General features: G+C 62.8%; 1 protein-coding gene across 1 annotated transcript in view; it reads left to right on the top strand.

The window, feature by feature from the left end:
• The first annotated feature begins 1,297 nt into the window (after nucleotides 1–1,297).
• Nucleotides 1,298–22,141, top strand: part of LAMA5 (laminin subunit alpha 5) — a 51,582-nt gene continuing 30,738 nt past the window's right edge. Inside the window, exons 1-9 of the mRNA XM_077117160.1 lie at nucleotides 1,298–1,603; nucleotides 6,224–6,376; nucleotides 14,693–14,810; nucleotides 15,561–15,679; nucleotides 15,863–16,033; nucleotides 16,107–16,204; nucleotides 21,211–21,326; nucleotides 21,511–21,629; nucleotides 21,778–21,868. Of these exons, the coding sequence (XP_076973275.1) occupies nucleotides 1,307–1,603; nucleotides 6,224–6,376; nucleotides 14,693–14,810; nucleotides 15,561–15,679; nucleotides 15,863–16,033; nucleotides 16,107–16,204; nucleotides 21,211–21,326; nucleotides 21,511–21,629; nucleotides 21,778–21,868 (1,282 nt within the window). The 5' untranslated portion in view covers nucleotides 1,298–1,306. The remainder of the gene's footprint in view (nucleotides 1,604–6,223; nucleotides 6,377–14,692; nucleotides 14,811–15,560; nucleotides 15,680–15,862; nucleotides 16,034–16,106; nucleotides 16,205–21,210; nucleotides 21,327–21,510; nucleotides 21,630–21,777; nucleotides 21,869–22,141) is intronic.

Raw genomic sequence — 22,141 nt, 5'->3', positions numbered from 1 at the left:
CACTCATCCTGTCCTCCAGCCCACCCGAGCCCCAGGGCCAGGTTAGCCTCATGGCCACATGGGGCCAAGCTGCTGGCCCGGCTAACTTGGCTCAGGGACTGGGGGAGCTGCCAGCCCAGCAGCTGCTGCCCCCACCACACCCTACCCCACCCCTCAGGGCTTCCCTCAAAGCTGATTGAGCCCAGAAGCCAGAGGGGTGGAGACTGGGTGACCACAGCCACCCAGATACCCAAATGCAGAAACAGCTGGACCAGCCTAAGCTCTGGCCTCAAGGTCCGGCCTTGTTTCCAGTGTCCCGTAGCCACAGGCCCGCACAGGAGGGCACCCGGCAGGGGTTCAGGGCCTGGCCACGGCAGTTGGGCAAATCTGAAGACATGAGAGGGCTCACGGCCTCACCCACACACAGCAGGCACTCAAAAGATGTGTGACCAGTGCTCCAACCTGCTAGGACCCAATCTTACCTGCACCCATGGTTCTGTAAACACTCCTCCCCCAGGGACCACCCTGTGGGTGACTGCCCTGTCAGGATCCCCCTGACCCATTTTCCTCTTGGCGGTTTGGTGGCCCAGCTGGGACCAGACTCCACCAGCAGGGTCTGCCTGGGCCTGGGCAGGCAGAGTTCCCTTTGGGCCCCCACCATGCCATTCACTTATGGCAGAGTGTGTAGTCAGGGCACACTGGCAAGACCCAGGCAGATAAAGTGTCCCCGGGGCAAATAGGATGAGGAGTGGTGGGGTGAGGGCGTCCGGGAGGTCTCCCCTCAAGCCCCACTGAACCCAGCCTCTGGACCACCAGCGTGGGCGCTTGGTCCCTCCAAGCTCAAGGTGTTGGGGTTGCTGGCTGGGGATGGGTGGGCCGTGGACAGGCCGTTTTCGGGTGGAAACGTTGCCAGTGATCCAGACTCCCAGCCCCGCCGTCCGGCCAGGCCACCGGGGGCGCTGGGTGCCCGGAGGTGCCTGAAGTTAGGAAAACAAAGAGCAGGGCCACAGGCCCAGAAAGAGTGGCGGGGGCGCGCGGGGGTGGGGGTGCAGAGTGCGGGGGTGGGAGGCGGCATGGTCCCAGGGCTCGGTTCCCGGCCTGGCTCCCAGCCAGCAGGTGCCCCTTCCCAGAGGCGGGCCGGCCGGGGGGCGAAGGGTTAAGTCCGGCCTGCCCCTCCCCTAGCCCTCGGTCCCCTCCCGGGGGCGCGGGACTCGGGCGCCCGGGCGGGCCGGGGCGGGGCCTGACGTCCGCGGGCGGAGCCGGGTCGGGCCGCCGTGCTGCACACCCGCTGGGCTCCCAACGCGCCGCTGCCCCTGGAGCCGGGAAGATGGCGAGGCCGAGCTCGCGGCACTGCGCGGGGGGCGCACGGCGGCCGGGCCCCCGCGGCCCCGCGTCGCTGCTGCTGGCCGGGCTGGCGCTGCTGGGCGCGGCGCGGGCAGCACCGGAGACGGGCTTCAGCCTGCACCCGCCCTACTTCAACCTGGCCGAGGGCTCCCGCATCTCGGCCACCGCGACCTGCGGCGAGGAGGCGCCGGCGCGCGGGACTCCGCGCCCCACCGAGGACCTCTACTGCAAGCTCGTGGGGGGCCCCGTGGCCGGGGGGGACCCCAACCAGACCATCCAGGTGAGCCGGGGCAGAGTCACCGCCCCGGCGGGGTGGAGCGAGGGGCCGCCGGCCCCGGGGATTCGGATCCTGACGCCGGGGGCGGCCGGGCGCGGACTCCGGACCTCCGGGCCGACCTCCCAGGGAGCGCCGTGGGCCGGGGAAGGTCGAGGTACCACCGGAGCCTCCGCCGTCCAGCCGGACTCCCAGCTCCCCATTTCAGGATGGAACGGGACCCCCACCTGGCCACCCAGGCTCGGCCAGGGAACCGCACGCGCCTGGGGAAAGACAGGACGGGTGCCGAGAGTGAGGGCCGCGATGGGGCCCGAGGGCGGGTGCTGGCGCCCAGTCCGCAGCGGCCCTAAGTCCCGGGATCTCGGGGAGGGCGGGACTTGGCCGCAGCCGCGGCTGCCTGCGGGAGGGGGCGGGCCGGCTCCGCTTTCTCTCCGGACAGGCTGGAACCTGCTGGCGGCGGGATAGGGATGGGGGGATGGTGGCGTGCACGGCGTCTTTCCTCGTCTTCCAGGCCAGATACCGGAGGCTCTGTGCCCTCAGCCAAGAGTTGAAGCTTAGCCCCACTGAGGCTCAAGGGACTCGGTGGGACCCCCCGAAGGTGGGGGGAGGGGGCAGGCAGTGGGCTCTTTAACTGGGGTAGGAACACGTGGCTGCAGTGAGCAGCAGCACCTGCGCCCAGCAGGTGATGGGAATGTGGGCTTCTGTCTCCCCGGGGCAAAGTCTACACCCCTGAAGACCAGCCCGGGGTATGTGGGGGGCATGAGCCTGTGAAAGGAAATAGCCCTTCCCCTGGCCACTGAGGGAGTGGAGGTGGAGACTGGATGGGAGAACCAGGAAAGCAAGACTTTTAGGACCTCTCTGGACTGAGGGTCCGGCTGGCGTGCAGTGAGGCTCCTTGGTGGGGGCAGAGTCTGTCCCAGCCCCGCCCCCACCTCCTCACTCAGGACGTGTCTTCCCACTCCTCCTCCACCTTGGGGACCTAAGGGCCAGTGTAACCTGAGCCCCTCCTCCAGGGACTTGCCTCCACCTTACAGGAAAGGAGAGGTGGGGTGTAGAGGAGAGTAGCTGGAGAGAGTGGGTGAGCTGGGGAGGGTGGGGAATGGAGAAAGAACTGTAGCAGGCAGCGCAAGCAAAACAGGTCAGGATGAGTTTGTTTAGGGGCGGACAACAGCAGTGGGGAGAGAGAATTCAGCTCCTTGGGAACAAAGGGCAGCGGGCTTGGTAGGGGCTGAGTGGGTGGAGGGAAAGTCCTGGAAGGTGGTAAGGGGAGGGAGTTGATCGCGGGGATGGGTGAGGGCTTTGCGATTAGGACCACCTGGTTGGAATGTTTTCTTTTGGTGTAATTGGGCCACCCAGAGTCCTACAGGCTTGGGGAAGGGTGGGAACTGCGGTGAGGAGCCTCTCAGGCACCTGGGGGGTGGGCGACTGATATTTAGAATAGTTAGGTTCTGAAGTTGTCCTTTTTCCTGTTTTTTTTTTTTTCTTTCTGCAGTCCTGCAGCTGCAAGATTGGTTCTAAGGCTGTCAGGATGAGGGGTGGGGGGAGCAGGTAGGGGTACAAGGGGCAAGGCTAGCAGCTTGGTCCAGAAGAAGGAAATCAGGCCTGGTCAGGAGGTGGGGGGGGTAAAGGACCCTGAGCTGGACCCCTGTGCTCTCTGCCGGGCCCCATCTTTGACCCTTCAGTGGGTGGGGGGGGCAGGGCAGACCTGCTCGAGGCCCCCCAGCCAGAGCAGGGTCCCGCGGGTGAGAGAGGCAGGCCTGGATCCCCCGACTGCAGCCCCAGGGCGGCAGATGTGGCTGGCGGGGGTCTCAAACCCACCTGAGCACCTGGCTCAGCTCCCAGCGGCCCCTCCTTACTGCCCAGGGTGCCCCTGGTCCCGAGACCACCTGCCCTGCTGTCTGCTCGTGCTGTCTGGCTAGGACCACAGACCCTCGCAAAGGGGCAACTGCCTGGATTTGTCCTCAGGCTGTGGGTTGCCCCCCTGCCGTGGCCTGGAGACTGGCTCTCCTTCACCTCCTCAGCAGCATGATTCCTTCCCTGAGCCTCAGCGGCCTCATCTGTCAGATGGGCCAACAGGGCTGGCCTGAGGATCCTGGGGGGGTGGTCAGCCAACATGGGGCACAGTGATCACAGGGCAAAGCATGGCTGGTGGGCTTGGGTGTGGGGAAGAGGCCCTGAGGAGATGGGTCCGCAGAAGAGGAGGAGGTGAAAGTGCCCTGGGAGTGGCCAGGGGCCCAGGCTGCCAGCTCCATTGCTAAATGGCCCGAGACCTTGCCGGGCCCCTGAATCTGTCTGGGCCGCCTTCTTCCTCGGCCCGGTGGTGAGGGTGGGGCTGTGGGGTCTGTGGTGGGGCCTTGCCCGCAGGCCTGATTTGGAGGGAGCGGAGGCTGGTAGCTGGGCGAAGAGGCCTGGCTGCCTTGGTTTTCCTGGGACCATCCTCCTGAGAGTGCAGATTCCTGCTGGCTGCAGGGAATCCTGGGACTGGGCAGGACCCAAGACTCAGAAAAGTGCAGGCTGGTGGCTCCCTGCAACCACACGGGGCCTGGAGCTGGGTTGGGGGGCCCCGACAGAGGCCCAGCATGAGCCAAGCGTGACATCCTGTGGTGTCCTGGGAGCAGCACTCCTGTGTGCCCAGGTGGGCAGTGCAGGAATTCCGGGCTGGCCAGAGGCCCGGAGGGGAAGTCAGGCTGCTGCCGGGACTGCCGCGGGGTGACTCACTGGGAGGGTCCTTGTGGGCCCCTCCACTGCTTCCTTGCTCTGTTCTGGGCTGGACCCTCTGCAGAGACGGGGGAGGGGGCCCGGCTCACCTCACTATCCATCATGAGCTGAAGCTGGGCAGAGAGACCCAAGCCAGGGCCCGCGTGGTGGGGCACACAGTGAAGGCCCAAGCCTGGCCAGGGTTTCTCTCCCCTGCCTCAGGCCGAGCAGATGCTCCTGGGCTTCCAGAGAGTTCTTCCCGAGACTCGACCCTCGACCCGCAGCCCCGCCTTGTGGCGGCTTCATGCACAGGATGCCTCAGCAGGCAGCTGCCCCCCAGGAAGGCCCAACCCTGCCTACCTCCTTGGGCAGCCTCCAGGACCCTCAAGTCCTGAGGCCTCCTGCTTACCTGCAGGCTGAGCCCGGGGTTCAGCGGGGCGGCCTCACCAGTGCTCTCCCTGTCTGGGTGCCCTGCTCCCACTGGTTCTCACCCTCTGTGTGGCAGCTGTGGGCTGGGGTCTCCTGGTAGGGGTGGGTGGGTAAGGAAGCACTAGTAGATAAGGCCAGGCTTTGATTTGTGCTGGAAAATAAATGAAGCAGGGGCTAGGGGGCAGCCCTGGATGATCGGGTGATCAGGAGCCCTCTGAGGTCTCTGAGGAGGTGACATTTTGTTGAACCTGAGGGACCAAAGACCAGGGAAACTGTAGGTACAAAGGCCCTGCAGCAGGAGCGAGGTCTTATTTGGGGCTACTGCCGCCTGGGGGTCCCGCTGGGCCAAGTCACTGGGTGCCCAGGCCTGTTGCCATTGCAGGTGTCCAGTGGAGGGTGGGAACAGGCAGGTGGAAGGGGCTGGGCTTCTCCGTGACTGTAGACCCTGGAGTAGGGACAGGAGTGAGGTCTGGCCCCTGGGGAGACTGGGAGGGTAGGGCAGCCACGTTTACTAGATGCAGTCCGTGCCAGGGCCTCAAGCCTTTGTGTGTCCAGGAACAGCGAGTCTGGGAGCCCCTGGGGGCGGGTCCAGGCCGGACAGGCCTCTACTCCACCAAGACTGTAGGCAGCCAGCCAGGCCCCCCCTCGGGGGACGGCCCCTGCCCCCACCTGCCCTCCCAGCTGCACCTGTTCCTCCCCCACCAGGGACCAGAGGCCAGGACTGTGCTGGGAGCTGCATTCTCCAGGCAGGACAGGCCCTCGGCAGGTGGCTGGACCGTGACAGTAGCAGCTGCCAGGCACTGAGTGTGAGCTGTGTAATCCCTGGGCAGGTGGCAGCTTTGGCCCCATTCTGTGGATAGGGACACTGAGGCATGGCAGCTGCTGTGACTTTGCCCCGTCTCGGGGCCTCGGCCCGTCGGCCGCCTGCACACCTCTACTCAAGGGCCTGGCCCTGCTTAGTTTTGGGCAGCTGGGCAAGAGTGGGTGGGGTAGGTGGCAGTGGACCTGGATCCCTCGGCCCCTCAGCCCCTTGCCTCCGTGTGACCCAGGCTTGGAAGGGAGAGTGCAGCCCCCTACCCTCCCCACCTGTTCATTCTAGCCAACACCCTGCAGTGTTGGGTGGGAAGAGGTGGTCTTGCCATGTGACCCATGACCTACTCCTGCATCCCTGGGCCTGGCCACATGGGCCTCTTTGCCACGTGCTCCAGGCCTGTCCTGCCTCGCTGGGCCTCCTTCTGCCCAGGGCATCTCCTGGATGGTCTAGATAATCTACCACCTCTTCCAAGGAGCCTGCCCTGACCTTTCTGTCTAAAGCAGGTGCCCCGTTCCCTCCCGCTGTGCCTATCTCTCACAGGACCCAGCCTCGTAGTCGTGTGTGCAGTCGACACTCAATACATGTTAGCTGGATACCTGGATGTGTAGAGAGGGTATTGCAGGTAGCCTGGGGGTGCAGGCTGGCCTCCAGGCCTCGGGGCCCCAACTGATGCCTCTCCCCCACAGGGCCAGTACTGTGACATCTGCACAGCTGCCAGCAGCCACAAGGCACACCCGGTGGGCAACGCCATCGATGGCACGGAGCGCTGGTGGCAGAGCCCGCCCCTGTCCCGCGGCCTGGAGTACAATGAGGTCAATGTCACCCTGGACCTCGGCCAGGTAGGGCCCTTCGCCCATCACCCCCACCTCTACCCACGCTGTCTCAGCAGGCCTCAGGTGGCCGGGCAGGCCTGTGGGCCCTGGGGTGGTCCTCTCGGTGTCCCTGGGCTGAGCAGGGGCCAAGGAGACCACCGGGGAGTCAGGGAGAGGGTGCCTGGGGCATAGGATGAGGCGCCGGCAGGGGCCTGGTGCTGACTGGGAGGAATTCCTTGTGGGGAGCTGGGCCTCTGCGGCTGGCGGGAGTGGGAGGGGCAGCAAGAATGCAGGAGGCCCGTCCGAAGTGGACATTCCTGGGATACCTGTGCTTGGCCATGGCGGAGTCAGGTGGGCCCTTCTCTGGGCATTCATGGGCCTTGGAGGCAGGAGGGGCTTGTAAGGTGCCCCTGCCCTGGTGTTCTGAGGACCCCCAGTGGGGGTGGGGGCGGCTCCTAATTGCCCTCCCGGCTGGGCCCAGGCCCCCACGGAGAGCAGGTACCCCTTGGCCTCCTACACAGAGCGCCGTAGATGAGGCCGAGCTGGGAGCCCATGGGGGGCCATGCTCATGTGGGGCCTGGGTCCCAGCCGCTCTGATCCTGTCCTGTGTGTGATCCAGGCCAGCCTACCTCCTCCTGAGCCTCGTGTCTCTGCCGGAATCACATAGGGGTCAGGGGGCTGTGGGGAGTATTTCCCACCAGGTTGACAGCTGGAAGGGTGGGTGCCGGGGCAGTCCTAGGACACAGGGCAGCACACCCGCCCCTGCTTAGAGGCCCTGGGGACAGGCTGCCTGCCAAGGAAGCAGCTTAGGTCCCAGCCAGTGGCCTGGGTTTCTGGGGAGCCATGGTTATATGTTAGGCCCCACAGAGAAGCAGGGAGAAAGCTGCCTTCAGGAGTGGGGAGGGGAGACTCCCCCCGGTGTGCTGGCCCCCCTGGCTTGACCTGGCCCACCTCCCCTCACCTCTCTGGGCCGAGCTTTGAGGGGCTTCCTCAAGTCTGGCCTCTCCTGATCCCAGGGCCCCCATCTCTCTGTCTCTACCCGTTGTGGGGTGCCCATGGCCGGGTGTGCATGGGAAGGATGGGGAAGAGTGGGTCCGGTGGGGGGGGTGCTCCTCCCTCACGGGTCAGGCTGGCCAGGCTGGGAAATGGAGGGGCCCCAGCCCCTGTACAATGCTTAGATCCCCCATGGCAATGCGGGGGCTGCAGGATGGGGGGGGGCGGGGGGAGGGCCTGAGGACAGGGCTTTGGGACAGATGCGCTGCCCCACCCCCATTAGCCCTGCCATCTCGGGCTCTGGGCCAGCCTCGAGAGCCTTGGTCTCCACATGTGGGAACCGGGCAGAGACTCTGGGCCTAGAGTGGACTGTGGGCCAAGCTGCTGTGTGAGCTGGCCCAGGGCCAGGGAGAGGGTCTCACAGTGTGAGCGTCCTGCCTCTCCAAGCCTGTTTCCCCGTTCGTAAAGGTCCATGATGGGGAAATAAGCCCTTTCCAGCTTCGACAGTGGGGAGGAAACTGCCCTCCCTCCCCCACTCCCTCTCCCCCCATCCATGCCTTTACTTCACATGAACACACCAAGGTTCCCTGCCTTGGCTTGGGCCAAGGGGCTGCCAGCCCCGGTTGGGGTGGGGTGCAGGGGGTGCAGCCTGGTTGGGGGTAGGGGGAGGTGATAGATGAAATTCCAGAGGAAGGTCCCACTTTCATTGCCCTCCCGTTTGTAAATGGGGCAATGGCTTCCTCTGAGCTGCTGGCCGGTGATGGGGCCCCTCTGAAGTGCCTGCTTGCCAGGCAGGAGGACTCCCAACCCTCGGCGCCCTGCTGTGGAGCATGGGCTCAGGAGGAGGGGGAGGAGGGCTTTGGAGCACGCAGGCCCGAGAGGCCGGGGGCAGGGTGGGCTGCTGCTGTCCAGGAGGGCCTGCCTGGCTGGCCCTCGCGGTATCCCTGGGATCTGTGTCCTCACCCTGTCCCTGACCCCCTGGCCCAGGTGAGGGGCCAAGGGCAGAGCCCGGCTCCCAGCCCCCCTGCTCCTGTTGCCCACCCTGGGGCAGGGAAGGGCCTCCCTCGGGCAGGGCAGCACTGAGGGCGGGGGGGTGCCTGGGAAGCCCCCCGTGGGCAGCACGCTTGGATCTGGAGTCTGAAGAGGAAGCCCCGGGAAACGGGGCAGCATGGGCTGCTGCCCAGGGAGGCCTGCTGGTTGAGGTGGGGGGCCGATGGGATGTCGGGGAGCCCTCCCCTGCCCTTCTGGGGTCAAGCCTCGCGTGTTCGGGCCTTAAGGGAGGGGCGGGGCCCTTGGGGCTCCTCCTTCCCACTTTGTAGGTGGAGAAACTGAGGCTCCGGGAAGAACGTGAGGAGGTGCTGGTGACCGCAGTGTCACTCCCGGCTGGTGCCTGCCTCCTCGCTCGTGACAGGGGTGGCCGCGCAGCAGGGTGACATCTGGGGGGTGGATGGAGCGCAGACTTGCTGAGCCATGCGGTGGACGCCGAGGAGACCGGCCTCCAGGTTCAGGAATTGCCGGCCACAGCCTGGGACGCAGATTCCTGCCCCAAGGCGGAGCCCGGAAGAGGTTGCTGGCCGGTGACTCAGGGGGCAGCTTCCGCAGTCCAGGCGGTGACCCTGCTGGGGCCTTCTCCCTGGAGCGAGGGAGTGCTTATCTGGTCTGCCCTGCGAGCTTCCCGCCCACAGGCTCCCTCTTCCCAGAACCTGACCGGGACCCTGTGCCCATGGGAGGTGGGCCTGACTGCTCACGGGGCTGCCCAGGCTCGGGGTCCTAGGTCCGTGCCCCTCCCTCTCCAGCCCTCCTCTAGCAGCCCCTTCCCCTCCTCCAGCGCTCTGGCTGCAGATAAGGGGCGCTGACCCTCTGCCAGGAGGGTCTTCCAAAGCCTCTGCCTGTCCCCCTAGTCTGCACGTGCTGGGAGGGCTGCTGCGGCCAGCTTCACCCCAGCCCGGAGGTCCCGGAGGTCCCGGAGGCCCTGGAGGCCCCGGAGGCCCCGGAGCCAGAGAGCAGACCAGGCTGTGTGGGGCATCTTGGGTATGAGGCAGAAAATGTCAATTTGGGACCAAAGGCCAGGTGCAGGCAGGGTCTGTGTCTTCCTGGGGAGTAGGGGGTGGGGCATGGGTGGCAGCCCCTCCCTGGGGCCACATGGATGGTGGGTTGTGGTGGGGGTGGGGGTGGGGGCCTGGGCTGGGGCAGAGGCCAGAGCAGTGGGGAAGGGGTAGTGGAGGCCCTGCTAAGGCAGGGTGCCCCCTGGGTCCATGGGGAAACCGATGCAGGGGAGGTTTACAAGAAGGGTGGTACCAGCCAGCATGGGGGTCTGGGTTGGCTGTAGCTGCCTCCATGCCAGAGTCAGTGCCCTCCAATAGGGCTCACCGTCCTGCAGCAATACCGGGTAGATGGTGTGCCTGCGTCAGGGGCCCGAGCCCTGGCTGCAGGGGCCGTGCTTGTGCCGCTGTGCATGTAAGCCTGTCCCGAGTCCAGGGCTCCCGGCAGCATTCTGGCCCCGCGTGCCCGTGGCCTGTCCGGTCACGAGGCCCCAGCAGGCACCTGGCCACGTGGCCCGTGCCCCAGCAGGGTCACCGGAGTTGTCCAAGCAAGTGACAGGAAGCGCGGCTGCGAGCAGCGTCCGGTTATAGAGCTCAGCGACTGGGACAGGTGCAGGGCTGGGTGGGGTACGTCGAGCTCCTGGGAGCACCCAGGGCAGAGGCCAAGTCCAGGGCACAGCCTCCTGTCACAGGCCTGGGGAGGATTGTTGTCCAGTGCGTCCGCTGCTCAGGACACAGGGCGGGGCTGGGGCACTGACATCTGGGGGCCTCCTGTGGCTGCCCACACTTGCCTTCGTCAGTGGCACTCAGTTGTCCTGTACTCCATCTCCCCACTTGCTCTGAGTCACCCCTGTTTCCTCACCCAGGTTACCCCAGGACCTGCTGGCCCCAAAGCTTTTTGCTTTCTGTATGTTTTAAACAAACCCCACTGTGCTGGCTTCCAACAAGGACCCTCTCAGGAAAGACTAAACTATTTAGGTTTCAGGCCATGATTCCCTTTGGGGTCAACATCACTTCCGGTGGCCCCTGGGCTGACCATCTGGTGTGCCCCAGGCCCTGCCACAGGGGAGACAGTTAGCAAGCCAAGAGTCCTGGCTGGGCTCAGGTGGGGCCTTGAAAGCCATCCTTTCAAGGCTCCTGGGGTGACTGGCTCCAGGGTCCACACTGAACCTACCCAGGCCCGGGTCAGCGAGGTGCTGGAGACCACGGGCAGTTGCCTGGTTGGGACCCCCCATGCCTTCTCCGAGCTGCGGAGACACATCCATCAGGAGGCCTGCCACTCCTGCCCACTCTCTGCAAGTTCCTGCCACTCTAGCCCCTGTGCCCCCAGCAGGGCTGGTTCTCTGTGACCCCTGACCTCTGTGTTCCGTGTTTTTATTTTTCTTTCCCAGCAGTGGACTTGCGTATGGTGTCACCTGGCTTTTTCCACTTTGCCATCTCTCTTGGGGCCAGAGCCCCGGGGGACCTGGTTTGTTTTCGGGCTTCTGCTGCTGTATGGACTGGCCATGCTTATTTACGCAGTGGGGAGCAGGAATAGGCGTGTCCTATCCGCTGGCTCACTCCTCACGCAGCTCTTATCAAGGCCTGCACGTGCGGGGCTGGGCAGAGGCTGGGAGCACAGGCCCTGAGGCCAGCCTGGGAGTCTGGAGCCCATGGGGTAGGGGGCCCAGGAAGCCCTGGGGGACCTCAGCGTGTGATCCAAGGGGAGGGCCAGGGAGCAGCACGGACGCCTGGGTCTAGGGAGGGCTTCCTGCCTCCAGCCAGGCCGCTGCCTAGGACCCCAGCCTGGCCTTGAGACTTGGCATGTGGCCCTTCCTGCGGGGCTGGGCTGAGTCACAGTCTACCCCAGTGAGTCACACTGCCCGGGGGTGGGGGGTGGGTGCTGGGCAGCAGGGCCTTCGATGGAACCCTTGTCCTGCAAGGGACAGCTGCTGACACCTGGGCTCAGCCTCAGTTTCCCCACCTTAGGACAGCCAGGTCTGAGCTGAGATGTGGAAACAGGGTGGAGGCCCAGCCTGTGGTGATGTCTGGCGACACTAGTTTTTTCTCTTCTTGCCTGTCACCTGGGCCTGGATCTGCTGGGTCCCCCCCCTCACCCCCCGACTGCCCAGTCGCCTCTGTCTCCTGCTCACCTGCTCCAGGGACAGGCGGCCTCGCCATTCCAGGGCCACAAGCACTGCACTGTCACGGAAGGCCCCCACCCCAACTGCCCACCAGGTGCCAGGGAGGGAGCGACTACCCCAGGGCCACCCGGCCAGTGGACCTGGGATCGCTTCCTGCACCAGCCCTGGCCCCAGCCCTGCCCCCCACGCCCTATCCCAGGACCTTGCTGGCCCCCTGGCAGATGGGTCATGGGGCTGGATCCCCTTTGGCAGGTCTTTGTCCCCTCCAGGCTGGGGGTGGGGCTGAGAGGCGGGTCAGCCTGCCGTCCTGGAGATGTGCCTGGCCCAAAATAGCCAGATTTTTAAAAATAACCCGGGTGCTTTTGTTTGGCTTTTGCTTGAAAAGAAGTTTTTTCCTCTATGCAGAGCTATGCAGTAGTGGTAAAGGTCAGCTCTGTGCTGGGAGCCGGACCAAGCGGGCAGGGCAGGGGCGGTAGCAGCCGAGGGCAGGGGCTGTGCCTGCTTCAGGTCACGCCAAGGGCGGCTGACGTGGACTGGGGGCCGAGACCCCAGTGAGGGGGACCCCCACAGCAGGCCTGCCTTCCCTCCCTCTGCATGCCTTGACAACAGCTGTCTGGAGCCCTTGTCTGACAGACGGATGCTTGGATGGACGGATGGGCAGGGTGGGGACTTAAGCGTACCCCAGTGGACCTGGCTGGGGCCGGAAGTTTCCATTCTCCCCTCTTCCTGCTTGATCAGTGTCTTCGAGTCAACATTTGTGCAAGTGCCTTCAGCTGGGAAAGATGCAGCCGCCTGGCTGGGGACAGGGGGGCTAAGTGGGCCACGGAGGGCGCAGCCTGGGGACAGCATCAGTGCAGGGAAAGGCGGGGGCGGGCCCTGGAGGCCTTTGTCTCCCCTGGAGGCTTCAGTGTGGCACCTGGCTCCACTCTTGGGAGGAACCCAGCTCTGTCTCATGCACTGGGTGCCAATGCCCCAAGCTGTACACACACTAGCCACTGATTGGGGCTCTCCAGGTCTCCCCAGAATGCACGAGGTTAGGGGCAGGCCCCTAGGGCCGCATGAGGCCCAAGCCTGCAGGGCTTGCCCCCTCCGCTCCCCTCCTCTCCGCTCCCCCCCTCCCCTCCTTTCCCCTCTCGTCCCCTCCCCCACCCTCCCCTGCCCTGCTACCCCATGGGGTTGTTGGAGCTGACCTCAGAACCCGGCAGCGGGGGGAATAGAGCCCCTACCCCTGGGCCTGCCTGCTGGCTATGGCCCCCACAGTCCCCACAGAAGCCAGGCCTTCCTGGAAGGGCAGCCTGTGCCCAGGCGGGTCTCAGGCCTCTGGCAGGTAGGGGGCCACAGAGAGAAGTCCTCCACTGAGGGGCAGGCCTGGGCGTGACATCGCCCCAGAGGCTGGGCAGGCGGTGCAGAGCCAATCTGGGGTACACCCGTGAGATGGAGGAGCAGGGGCTCCCTGCCCTCCTGGCCCCCCTACATGTTGGGGTGTCCCCAACTGTTCCCCCCAGGTCTCCTTGGAGCCCGATACACACCCTGCCCAGAGCCCCCAGCCCTCTGCCCCCTTGTTGCCCCTTCCCTACAGACTTCTGGGGCTGAGCAGTGGGGTAAGGGCCGCTTCCCTGTCCTTGGAGCCCCGAGAGGCTTGGGAGCCAGTCCTGGAAGCCAACCCCACCCCACGCATCCCTGCCCACCTCCCCATTGTCAGCACTAAGTGGGGGAGGCCGAACCTGGGAGCAGGTGCTATGGGCCTGGAGTGTGTGTGACCACCCAGATGTGAGTGGCCCCCCAAGTGAGAGGCTCCCCCAGCATGGGACACCCACCAGGCCGACCTGAGTGTTCCCCTGGGGTGGGGGGTCTGCTGGCCTTGCTGGGGGGACTGGACAGGTGCCTGCTACTGGCCCCTGGGCTGCTTGGGGTGGACCCTGGGGCCTTTCCTTGGTGGGCTGTGGACTTGGCCCCCCCAGGACTGGATGAGGGTGTTTTAGGCAGCACACTCTCTGGCGCCCACCCCAGAAGGGCCCCGCCAGCTGCCTTTGATTTCCCCTTGTGGTGAAAATGGCGTCTGCACTGACTATCTGCCCCTTTGGCTGCCTTCGAGTGTGGGATGTGATGGCCCCAGTCACATGTGCGGCATGGCATGCCATCCCCCAGGCAGCACCCTGCACTCGCCCAGCACCGCCCGCCATGCCTGGCGAGCTCTGCCCCACTCCTGCCCCTGAGCCGCACGCCCCACATGGTTCCCCTAAGTGCCCGTGGCGGCTGGCTCCCTGCGCCCCCTGCGCCCATACCTTCCTCCTCGCACCCACCGTGCATCCCCTCTGTCCCCAGCGGGCTCTTGGGCACCTGCTTTTTGAAAGGGGAAGTTACCACCACCCTCCATGCACCTGTTGGGGCTCTGGGGACCCCCCCACCCCGGCTTACTGTGGGGCAATGAGCATTTGTTGTGGCCCCAGATGACAGGCCCTGGGGAGCCCAGTGGGGTCACTGTGGAGTGGGCAGAGGCATGGAGGGAGGAGGGAGGCACAGATAGGCAGGCTCAGTCAGGGAGGACTTCCCAGAGGAGGTGTCAGAAGCTTCCTGTGAGGGCTGTTAGGCGGGCTGGGGGCCGTGAAGCAAGACCAGCCAGGCCGCGGGACCGGGAGCACAGTCTGGCGAGCAGGGGCACCTGTGGGGCTTCTGGCCAGGAAGAGATGAGGAGGCTGAGGTCAGGTAGGATTCAGGGAGGAAGGAGGGAGAGAGGACGCAGGCAGCTAGGCCACCAGGGCAGGGGCTCAGGGCCTGTGGCCCAGCTTTCCCCATTTTCCAGTCTGAGGATAGGAGCTGGGTCCCCCAGCAGCGCTTGCCTTCCTGCTCCTGGGGTGAGGGGGCGGGAGCAGGGCGAGGTGAAGGGCAGGCCCTGTCCTGGGACGGGGCCACTTGCATGGACCAGGGGGCTGGGCCCCGGGGATACTGGCTGCCCTCATGGCTTTGGGGACAGCAGGGCTGGCTCCTCTCCTCTTCCCAGCCCTGCTCACGCCTTCCAGAGGCTGCTTCCTGAGAGGAGGGAGCTTGGAAAGGACCCCTTCCCCTTCATTTGCTGCTTCGTCTCCAGGGCAGACCCTGCCCTGCAGCCCCTCAGCAACCCCCAGCCCCTCTCCTGAACTGTCCGGCCACCCAGGGCCACTGTCCCTCACGGTCCCCCTTCCCAGGTCTTCCATGTGGCCTACGTGCTCATCAAGTTCGCCAACTCCCCGCGGCCGGACCTCTGGGTGCTGGAGCGGTCTACGGACTTCGGCCGCACCTACCAGCCGTGGCAGTACTTTGCCTGTGAGTCTCCCAGGGGGTCCCTGGGGGCCTCTGGGGTGGGGTCGTGTTGCTGTGCCTTGTGGTTTCCACACTGGTGGCCTGCAGGTTGCCAGTGACGGGAGCTTCCCAGAGGCTCCCGGCCCCGACCTCGGACCTGGGTGGGTCCTGGCGGCGGCAGCACCCGTTCTCTCGGCCACTCCTGGCCCTGCTGCTAGCCTCGGTCTCGGGCAGCTGCTGGGGGGGTAGCAACACTCCTGGCCACTCCCGCCCACCTTCCGCCAGCCCCGCTGCCTGCTCCAGCATTCCCCAGTGGCTTGGGGGCCACCCTGCACCCAGGGTTGGGCAGGCACCACTCACGTACCCCAACATGCCATGGCCTGAGTGGGGAGGGGCGTTGGGGGCTGTCCCCCAAGGGGCCGATGAGGGCAGTCATGGCAGGGAGAGGGACGGGCACTGCAAGGTTGGGGGTTTGTGGTTGGGTGAGCCCTGGGGGCTGGGTCCCCGTCCGTGTCCTCATCTCAGTCTGAGTCCCACCCTCTCTCCAACAAAAGCTGCCGGTGCCCGCATGTTGGATGCGTTCAGTGGTCTGATGGGTTTGGGTGGGGCTGGGTCCCTCGGGGGGCAGGGGACTGTGGGCTTGGCAGGGACAATGAACCCCCCTCCCTAATGTGGTGGCAGGTTCCAGGACTCTCAGGGCCTGCCTGCATTTCGGGGACCCCTGAGCACCCCCCTTCTAGGACCCTCACTCTCCCCACATGACTGCTCCCCCAGCCTCCAAGAGGGACTGCCTGGAGCAGTTCGGGCCCCAGACACTGGAGCGCATCACACAGGACGACACCGCCATTTGTACCACTGAGTACTCACGCATCGTGCCCCTGGAGAACGGCGAGGTGGGGAGGGCCGGGGGCAGGCAGGGGGCGGGCATGGTGGGCGGGGGAGTGCTGCTGTGGGGCTGGGGTTGGGCAGGGTGGGGGGCGCTGGGGGCGGGTACGGCTGGCCGAGTGCAGTGCTGGGGGCGCTGGGGCCATGGCCACACCCGGTGCCCTTCACACCGTCCTGCCCTCCGTCCACAGATCGTGGTGTCGCTGGTGAACGGGCGCCCAGGGGCCAGCAACTTTTCCTACTCGCCGCTGCTGCGCGACTTCACCAAGGCCACCAACATCCGCCTGCGCTTCCTGCGGACCAACACGCTTCTCGGCCACCTCATGGGCAAGGCGCTACGGGACCCCACCGTCACGCGCAGGGTGAGAGGGCAGGGCAGGTGGGGGGGCGGGCATGGCGGAGTCAGGTAGGGCGCTCAGGGCCCTTTTTCCGCAGTATTATTACAGCATCAAGGACATCAGCATCGGCGGCCGCTGCGTCTGCCACGGTCACGCAGATGTCTGTGACGCCAAAGACCCCATGGACCCCTACAGGTGAGGCCTGTCCTGTCCCCTGCTCCTGCCCCCCCACCATGTCCCTGCCTCATCCCCGGGCCTCCTGTTTATCCCCCTGCACAGTGAGGTCAGCTCAGGGCTGGGGGGGTGGGGTGGGGGGGTGAGCCAGGAGTGGCGCCTGCCGGGACAGGGCCATTTGTTCCCATCCTGGACCCCCAGCCAGCAGCCCTTCCATGCAGCCAACACTGCAGTGGGGGAAAGTGGGAGACAGAACACAGTCTCTGTGCTTTGGGGGTCTCCCTTCAAATGCCTCAGGACACAGGTGACATTCTCCTGCTAACCCTGCCCCCCTCTTGGCCCCTGTTCTAGTTTGCTAGCTGCCAGAATGCAACACACCAGAGACAGATTGACTTTTAATAAAAAGGGATTTATTTTGTTAGTTCTTCAGAGGAAAGGCAGCTAACTTTCCACTGAGGTTCTTTCTTATGTGGGAAGGTACAGGATGGTCTCTGCTGGCCTTATCTCCAGGCCTCTGGGTTCCAACAACTTTCCCCGGGGTGATTTCTTTCTGCATCTCCAAAGGCCTGGGCTGAGCTGCGAGTGCTGAGATGAGGTGGGCTGAGCTGCTTGGACTGTGCTACGTTGAGCTCTCTCATTTAAGCACCAGCCAATTAAGTCAAGCGTCATTCATTGCAGCAGGCACGCCTCCTAGCTGACTGCAGATGTAAATCAGCAACAGATGAGGTTCACGTACCATTGGCTTATGTCCACAGCAACAGAACTAGGTGCCTTCACCTGGCCAAGTTGACACTTGAATCTAACTACCACAGCCCACAAACCCACAGTAGGGGCCAGGCCTTGGATGATGGGCCAGCCCAAAGACCCCGATCTGAACGGTTCCCACCTCCTGGAAGCCCCCCTGCCCAGGCAGCGGCCTGGCAGCACACCGCTGGGATGCCAAGGGAGCACCTGCACCAAGCTGTGCTGGACATTCTGCCCATGGGCAGGTCCGGGGACTCCAGGCGCCCTAAGTAGGCAGCAGGCTCTTGCCTAGGTCAGCAGTGGAGCCTGCTCCACTGCCCAGTGTGGGGCTGGGTGCCCCCATCCTCCTTTTCCCCTTCACCTCCTTACCTACTGCGCTTCTCTCTTCCCTCAGCTCCTTTCTTCCCCCTCTACCCTCCCCCTCCCTTTTTCTCCCCCCTCCCTCCTTAATTCCTTCATTTCATTCCTTCGACAGCTGTGAGCTGGGCTTCTCCCACATTCTGGCTCTGAGCCCAGCACTGGGGACATGGGTGGGGTCCCGCCTAGCCGTTGAGCACCTGTTCCAAGGGAGATGCCAGGAACAGACAGCATGTTAACCAGTGGAGGCCCCCAGCAGGGCTGAGTGCTGCACGGGAGACAAAGTGGGAGCAGAGCTGGGCAGAAGGTGCTGGTGAGAGGCATGGCAGACCCTGGCACGGGGAGCCCGACGAGGCTTCCATAGTCCCCCCTCCAAACACTGCTAAGTACTTCTGCAAGGAGCTGGCCTGCTTGGCCTGGCTTCCTCATCCCATTCTCAAGGTCAAAGCAGAGCCAAGTGGTGAACCCCAAACCTCTTCAGACATAGCCAGTGGTTTAAAGGAGGGGGAGCTTGGTTGTCCAAGCTGGTGGGTACAGATTCCTGCCAGCATGATTTCAGGTTTGCCAAGCCCACACATTCAATGCTCTGGGAAATTAAGTGCCAAATGGGAGTGGAGTCTGCTGCAGCAGCCAAGTGGCCTCAGAGGAGAGGAGGGCCTCAGAGCTGGGAGTCAGGGCCTGACCTCCCCTGCTAGGAGAGGAGTCGCCATTCACCCTGTCCTACCTGAGCTGGGGCAAGGTCTGAGCTCATCCAGCCTGCAGGGGTTGTTGAAGGATGGGTATCTTTTCCAGCACCACAACCCCAGTGTCCCATCACATGCCTGCATCCCAAAGCATCAGCCTGCACCCATCTCCCATTGCCTCTGCCTCTAGGGAGCTGTGTTCCTCCAGTGTCACCATCAACATCACCTCTACCACCATCATCTCCACCACCACCATCAGTATCACCTCCATACCAAGTACCCCCCATCATCACCTCTACCACCATCAACATCACCTCTGCAACAAGTACCCCTGCCATCACTTACATTACCACCATCGTCAGTCTCACCACCATCACCTCTACCAACACCACATCTCCATTAAACCAGCACCAGTATCGCTATCTCCATCATCAACATCACAATCATCATCTCCATCATCATTATCAACATAACTTCCACCAACATCGCTTCCACCATCACTTCTACCACCATCATCTCCCCCACCCCAACACCTGTACATCTCCACAATCACCATCAACATGACTTCTACCACCATCATCACCACCGCCATCAATATCACCTCTATAACAAGTTTCCCCACCATCACCTACATTAGTCTCACCATCATCACCACCACCTCCTCCACTTCCAATACCACCAGCACCAGTATCACCATCTCCATCCCCACCATTGCACACCACTCCATCACTGCCGTCTCATTCCCACTGCTGCCAGCACCACCTCCACTTGCCACCACCATCATTTGGAGGGTTTACAACTTACTGAGCTCTCCACTGAACCCCTAGGTTCACTCTTCCTTTTTTCTTAATTTGAGAATATGTTTTGTTTCTGCTGTTAAATTTCTTTTCTAGTTCTGTTCATTGTAGTAGTTAGACTTACTTTTTTAACAGGGATACTTGGCCCCTGTTTGTGTGTTTGTCCTAACAAAATACAAATGTAATCAGTTGCTCAGCAATCTTCTGGATGACACAGGGCCTTAGAACACTTCAAATTCCACATGCTGTTGTCTGTGCCATAGTTTAGTGCCATTTCCAGTGCCCAGAGAGTCTCCTGCTCATTTACCCAGTTTGTTGTTCTAAATCATTTCTTGTCTCTGCATCCTTAGGTCTCTGATTCCTTCTTCCTGGAATGCATCCTTCAGTTGTTTTTTCTACAATGTTCTGTTAGTAATTGGCTGAATTGTCCCCCTCTTGAATGATATTTGAGCTGACTATAGAATTCCTGGTTGGTGGCTATTTCTCTCAATACTTCTAAGGTATCCATTTTCACTGAATTATAGATCCTCTGTAGGTCATCTGTCTACTCTTTGGATGATTTTGTGACCTTTTTTTGCCTTTGGCATTCTGCAAATTTACTCTGGGGTGTTGAGGGGTGTACTTACTTTATGTTGCTCAGAACTCAAGCTTCTTGGATCTGAGAACATGCATCTTCATTAATTCAATACCATTCTTGGCCATTAGCTCCAACTGTTGCCTCTTCCCCCTCTTCTCTCCTTCTGGAATTCCCACTGAACATAGATAGAAACTCCTGATGGTTTTCTTCTCTCCCATAATTTCTCATATATGCTAGCTCTCAGTTTTCCAGGTAGTTCCTTCAGCTACTCTTCTAGTTCAGTAAGTCTCTCTGTAGCTGTGTTCAGCCTACTATTTAACCTGTCTAGTTGCTTCTTTGAGTTCGATAATTTTATTTTTTACTTCCATAAGTTGTGATTCATTCATTTTTTCACATCTGCTTTTTTTGTAGTGTTGAGTTTTAATTAATTTTTAAGTTTTTAATCTAATTGTCTTAGATCAAATTGCTTATATCTATTTTAATCTACCTCACTTTACAATTTCTATTAGGCTGCTCCATTGAATGGTCGTCTTGGGGTCAACTCCACTGACCCTGCTGCATTGTCTCCTCGCAAGCTGTTCTTTAAGATGGCTTTGTCTCCATTACTCTTGGGTGTCCTGGGTTGGAAAGGGTCCCTCCAGAGTCATTTTGTGAGAGCTTTAACTGAACACCCCGAATGTCACTAGCCTGGCCCACTTTTTACATTGATTTCTCAGTGTAGGGGTAACTTGACCATGTAGTTTACCGAAAATCAAACACCAGACACAGGTATTCGGCTGCAGACCCTCAGAGCCAGGGTGGGATGGATGAACTTCCTTGTTGATCACAGGTGGACAGGTTATCTCCTATTTCCCTCTTTCACTGGGGTTGTGACTCTTTCAAGATGTTCCTGGATTTTGAAGGAAAATGGTGCTGATACCCCTTGTCTGGGGTGGGGCTGAGGTGGGGGGTTGAGGCCCTGGGTCTCTCATCTTCCATGCAGACCCACTTCTGGGACTCTGCTTAGGACATGGACAGCCCTGCAGCCTTGGGGCTGGGCCCGGGGCAGGGAGTGAATGGAAGCCGGGGGCAGAGCTGGGATTCCTGCTCCCGACTTGGCTGAATTGGTGGGAAGTGTGTGCCAGGGGTGGGGCTTTGACATGGGTGTTCTGGTTAATTCTGAGCAGCAGGCAGCTCCAACCTCAGTCCTTGTCACTCTCTGCCCATGAACCACTGGAGCTGCCCTCTAGGGTCATAGGCAGGACCCCAGTTCTCCAACTTGGTGCCTACCCCAGTTGGAGGAGGAAGCAGTTCTTGGCTACTTGCCCCTGGGGAGGTGCCCTGGCATATGGGGGTGTCTGGCTGAGCTCAGATCTGCCCTGCTGAACAAAACCGGGCTGAGGGTGTGAGAAATGTGTTCTCCCTTGGGGCTGGCTGGGGAAACCCTGGGCTTGGCCTTCGGTCTCTGTCCCAGTGGGGAGGGCAGAGCTCTGTCTTGAAGGACCCAGGCTCTAGCTAACCTGTCTGTGCTAAGAACTCAGTATCCTACCCCAGGCCCTGCCCTCCGCCCCCTCCCATGCACCCACCTTCCCACAGCTTTTGCCGCCAGAGACTCTGGTCCCTCTACTGTCCGTTTCCTCATGCCTGCCATCCAGGGAAGGCCGAGGTGCCGTGGGGGCTCATTCCCCAGCTGGGACAGCGCATCTGGGGCTCGGGGGGTGCTGGGCCCGAGCGGGCACTCCTTGCCTGACAGCTGGGGAAATGGAGGCCAGGGAAGGTGGTGGTTGTTAGGGGCGGGCCGAGGGGCCCAGGTCTGGTGGGACGGGCCCCTGGCAGCTGTGCTAGGTGGGAGCCACCAAGGGTCTCAGACTCCTGGGCCACGTCCCCCAGGCTGCTGTGCGCCTGCCAACACAATACGTGCGGGGGCTCCTGTGACCACTGCTGCCCGGGCTTCAGCCAGCAGCCATGGAGGCCGGCCACCCCAGACAGCGCCCATGAGTGCCAGCGTGAGTGAGCCCCACCTGCTCCGCACACTCATGCATGTGCTGACCCACAGGCGGTGTGGCCAGGCACTGGCCGCCTGTGCCACACTTGGGTTCACCAGTGGGGTGTGGGCTGTAGTGGAGGAAGTCCCGGGGTCCCGGTGGGGTGGGCCTGGGGGCACAGCTGATGGCAGGCCGCTGCCCCCAGCCTGTAACTGCCACGGCCATGCCCACGACTGCTACTACGACCCCGAGGTGGACCGGCGGAACGCCAGCCAGAACCGGGACCTCGTCTACCAGGGCGGGGGCGTCTGCATCGACTGCCAGGTGGGTGGGCCGCCGGCTGTGCTCCAGGTCTCAGGCCAGTCCAAGAAGGCTCTTGGGGGGACCTTGCCTGAGGGCTCAGGTATGGGGGTGACACATAGGTGGGGGACGAAGGTGGTCCTGGACTTAGCAGCCCCTGTCCCTGCCCCAGCACCACACCACCGGCATCAACTGTGAACGCTGCCTGCCAGGCTTCTACCGCTCCCCAGACCACGCCCTCGACTCCCCCCACGTCTGCCGCCGTGAGTGAGGTCCACGCCGGTGGGGCATCCCCAGACAGCGGGATGTCCCTGGAGAGTGGGGTCTGTGCAGATGGGGTTCCTCGGACAGCAGGGTGCCCCCAGACAGTGGTGTGTCCCTGGAGAGTGGGGTCTGTGCAGGTGGGATGCCCCCAGATAGCGGGGTGTCCCTGGAGAGTGGGGTCTGTGCAGGTGGGGTGCCCCAGACAGCGGGGTGTCCCTGGAGAGTGGGGTCTGCCCAGTGGGGGCATCCCTGGACAGTGAGGTCTTCCTGGG

This window comes from Tamandua tetradactyla, chromosome 1 (genome assembly GCF_023851605.1).
Source record: "Tamandua tetradactyla isolate mTamTet1 chromosome 1, mTamTet1.pri, whole genome shotgun sequence".
NCBI lineage: Eukaryota > Metazoa > Chordata > Mammalia > Pilosa > Myrmecophagidae > Tamandua > Tamandua tetradactyla.
This window is presented reverse-complemented; position numbering and strand designations above follow the sequence as displayed.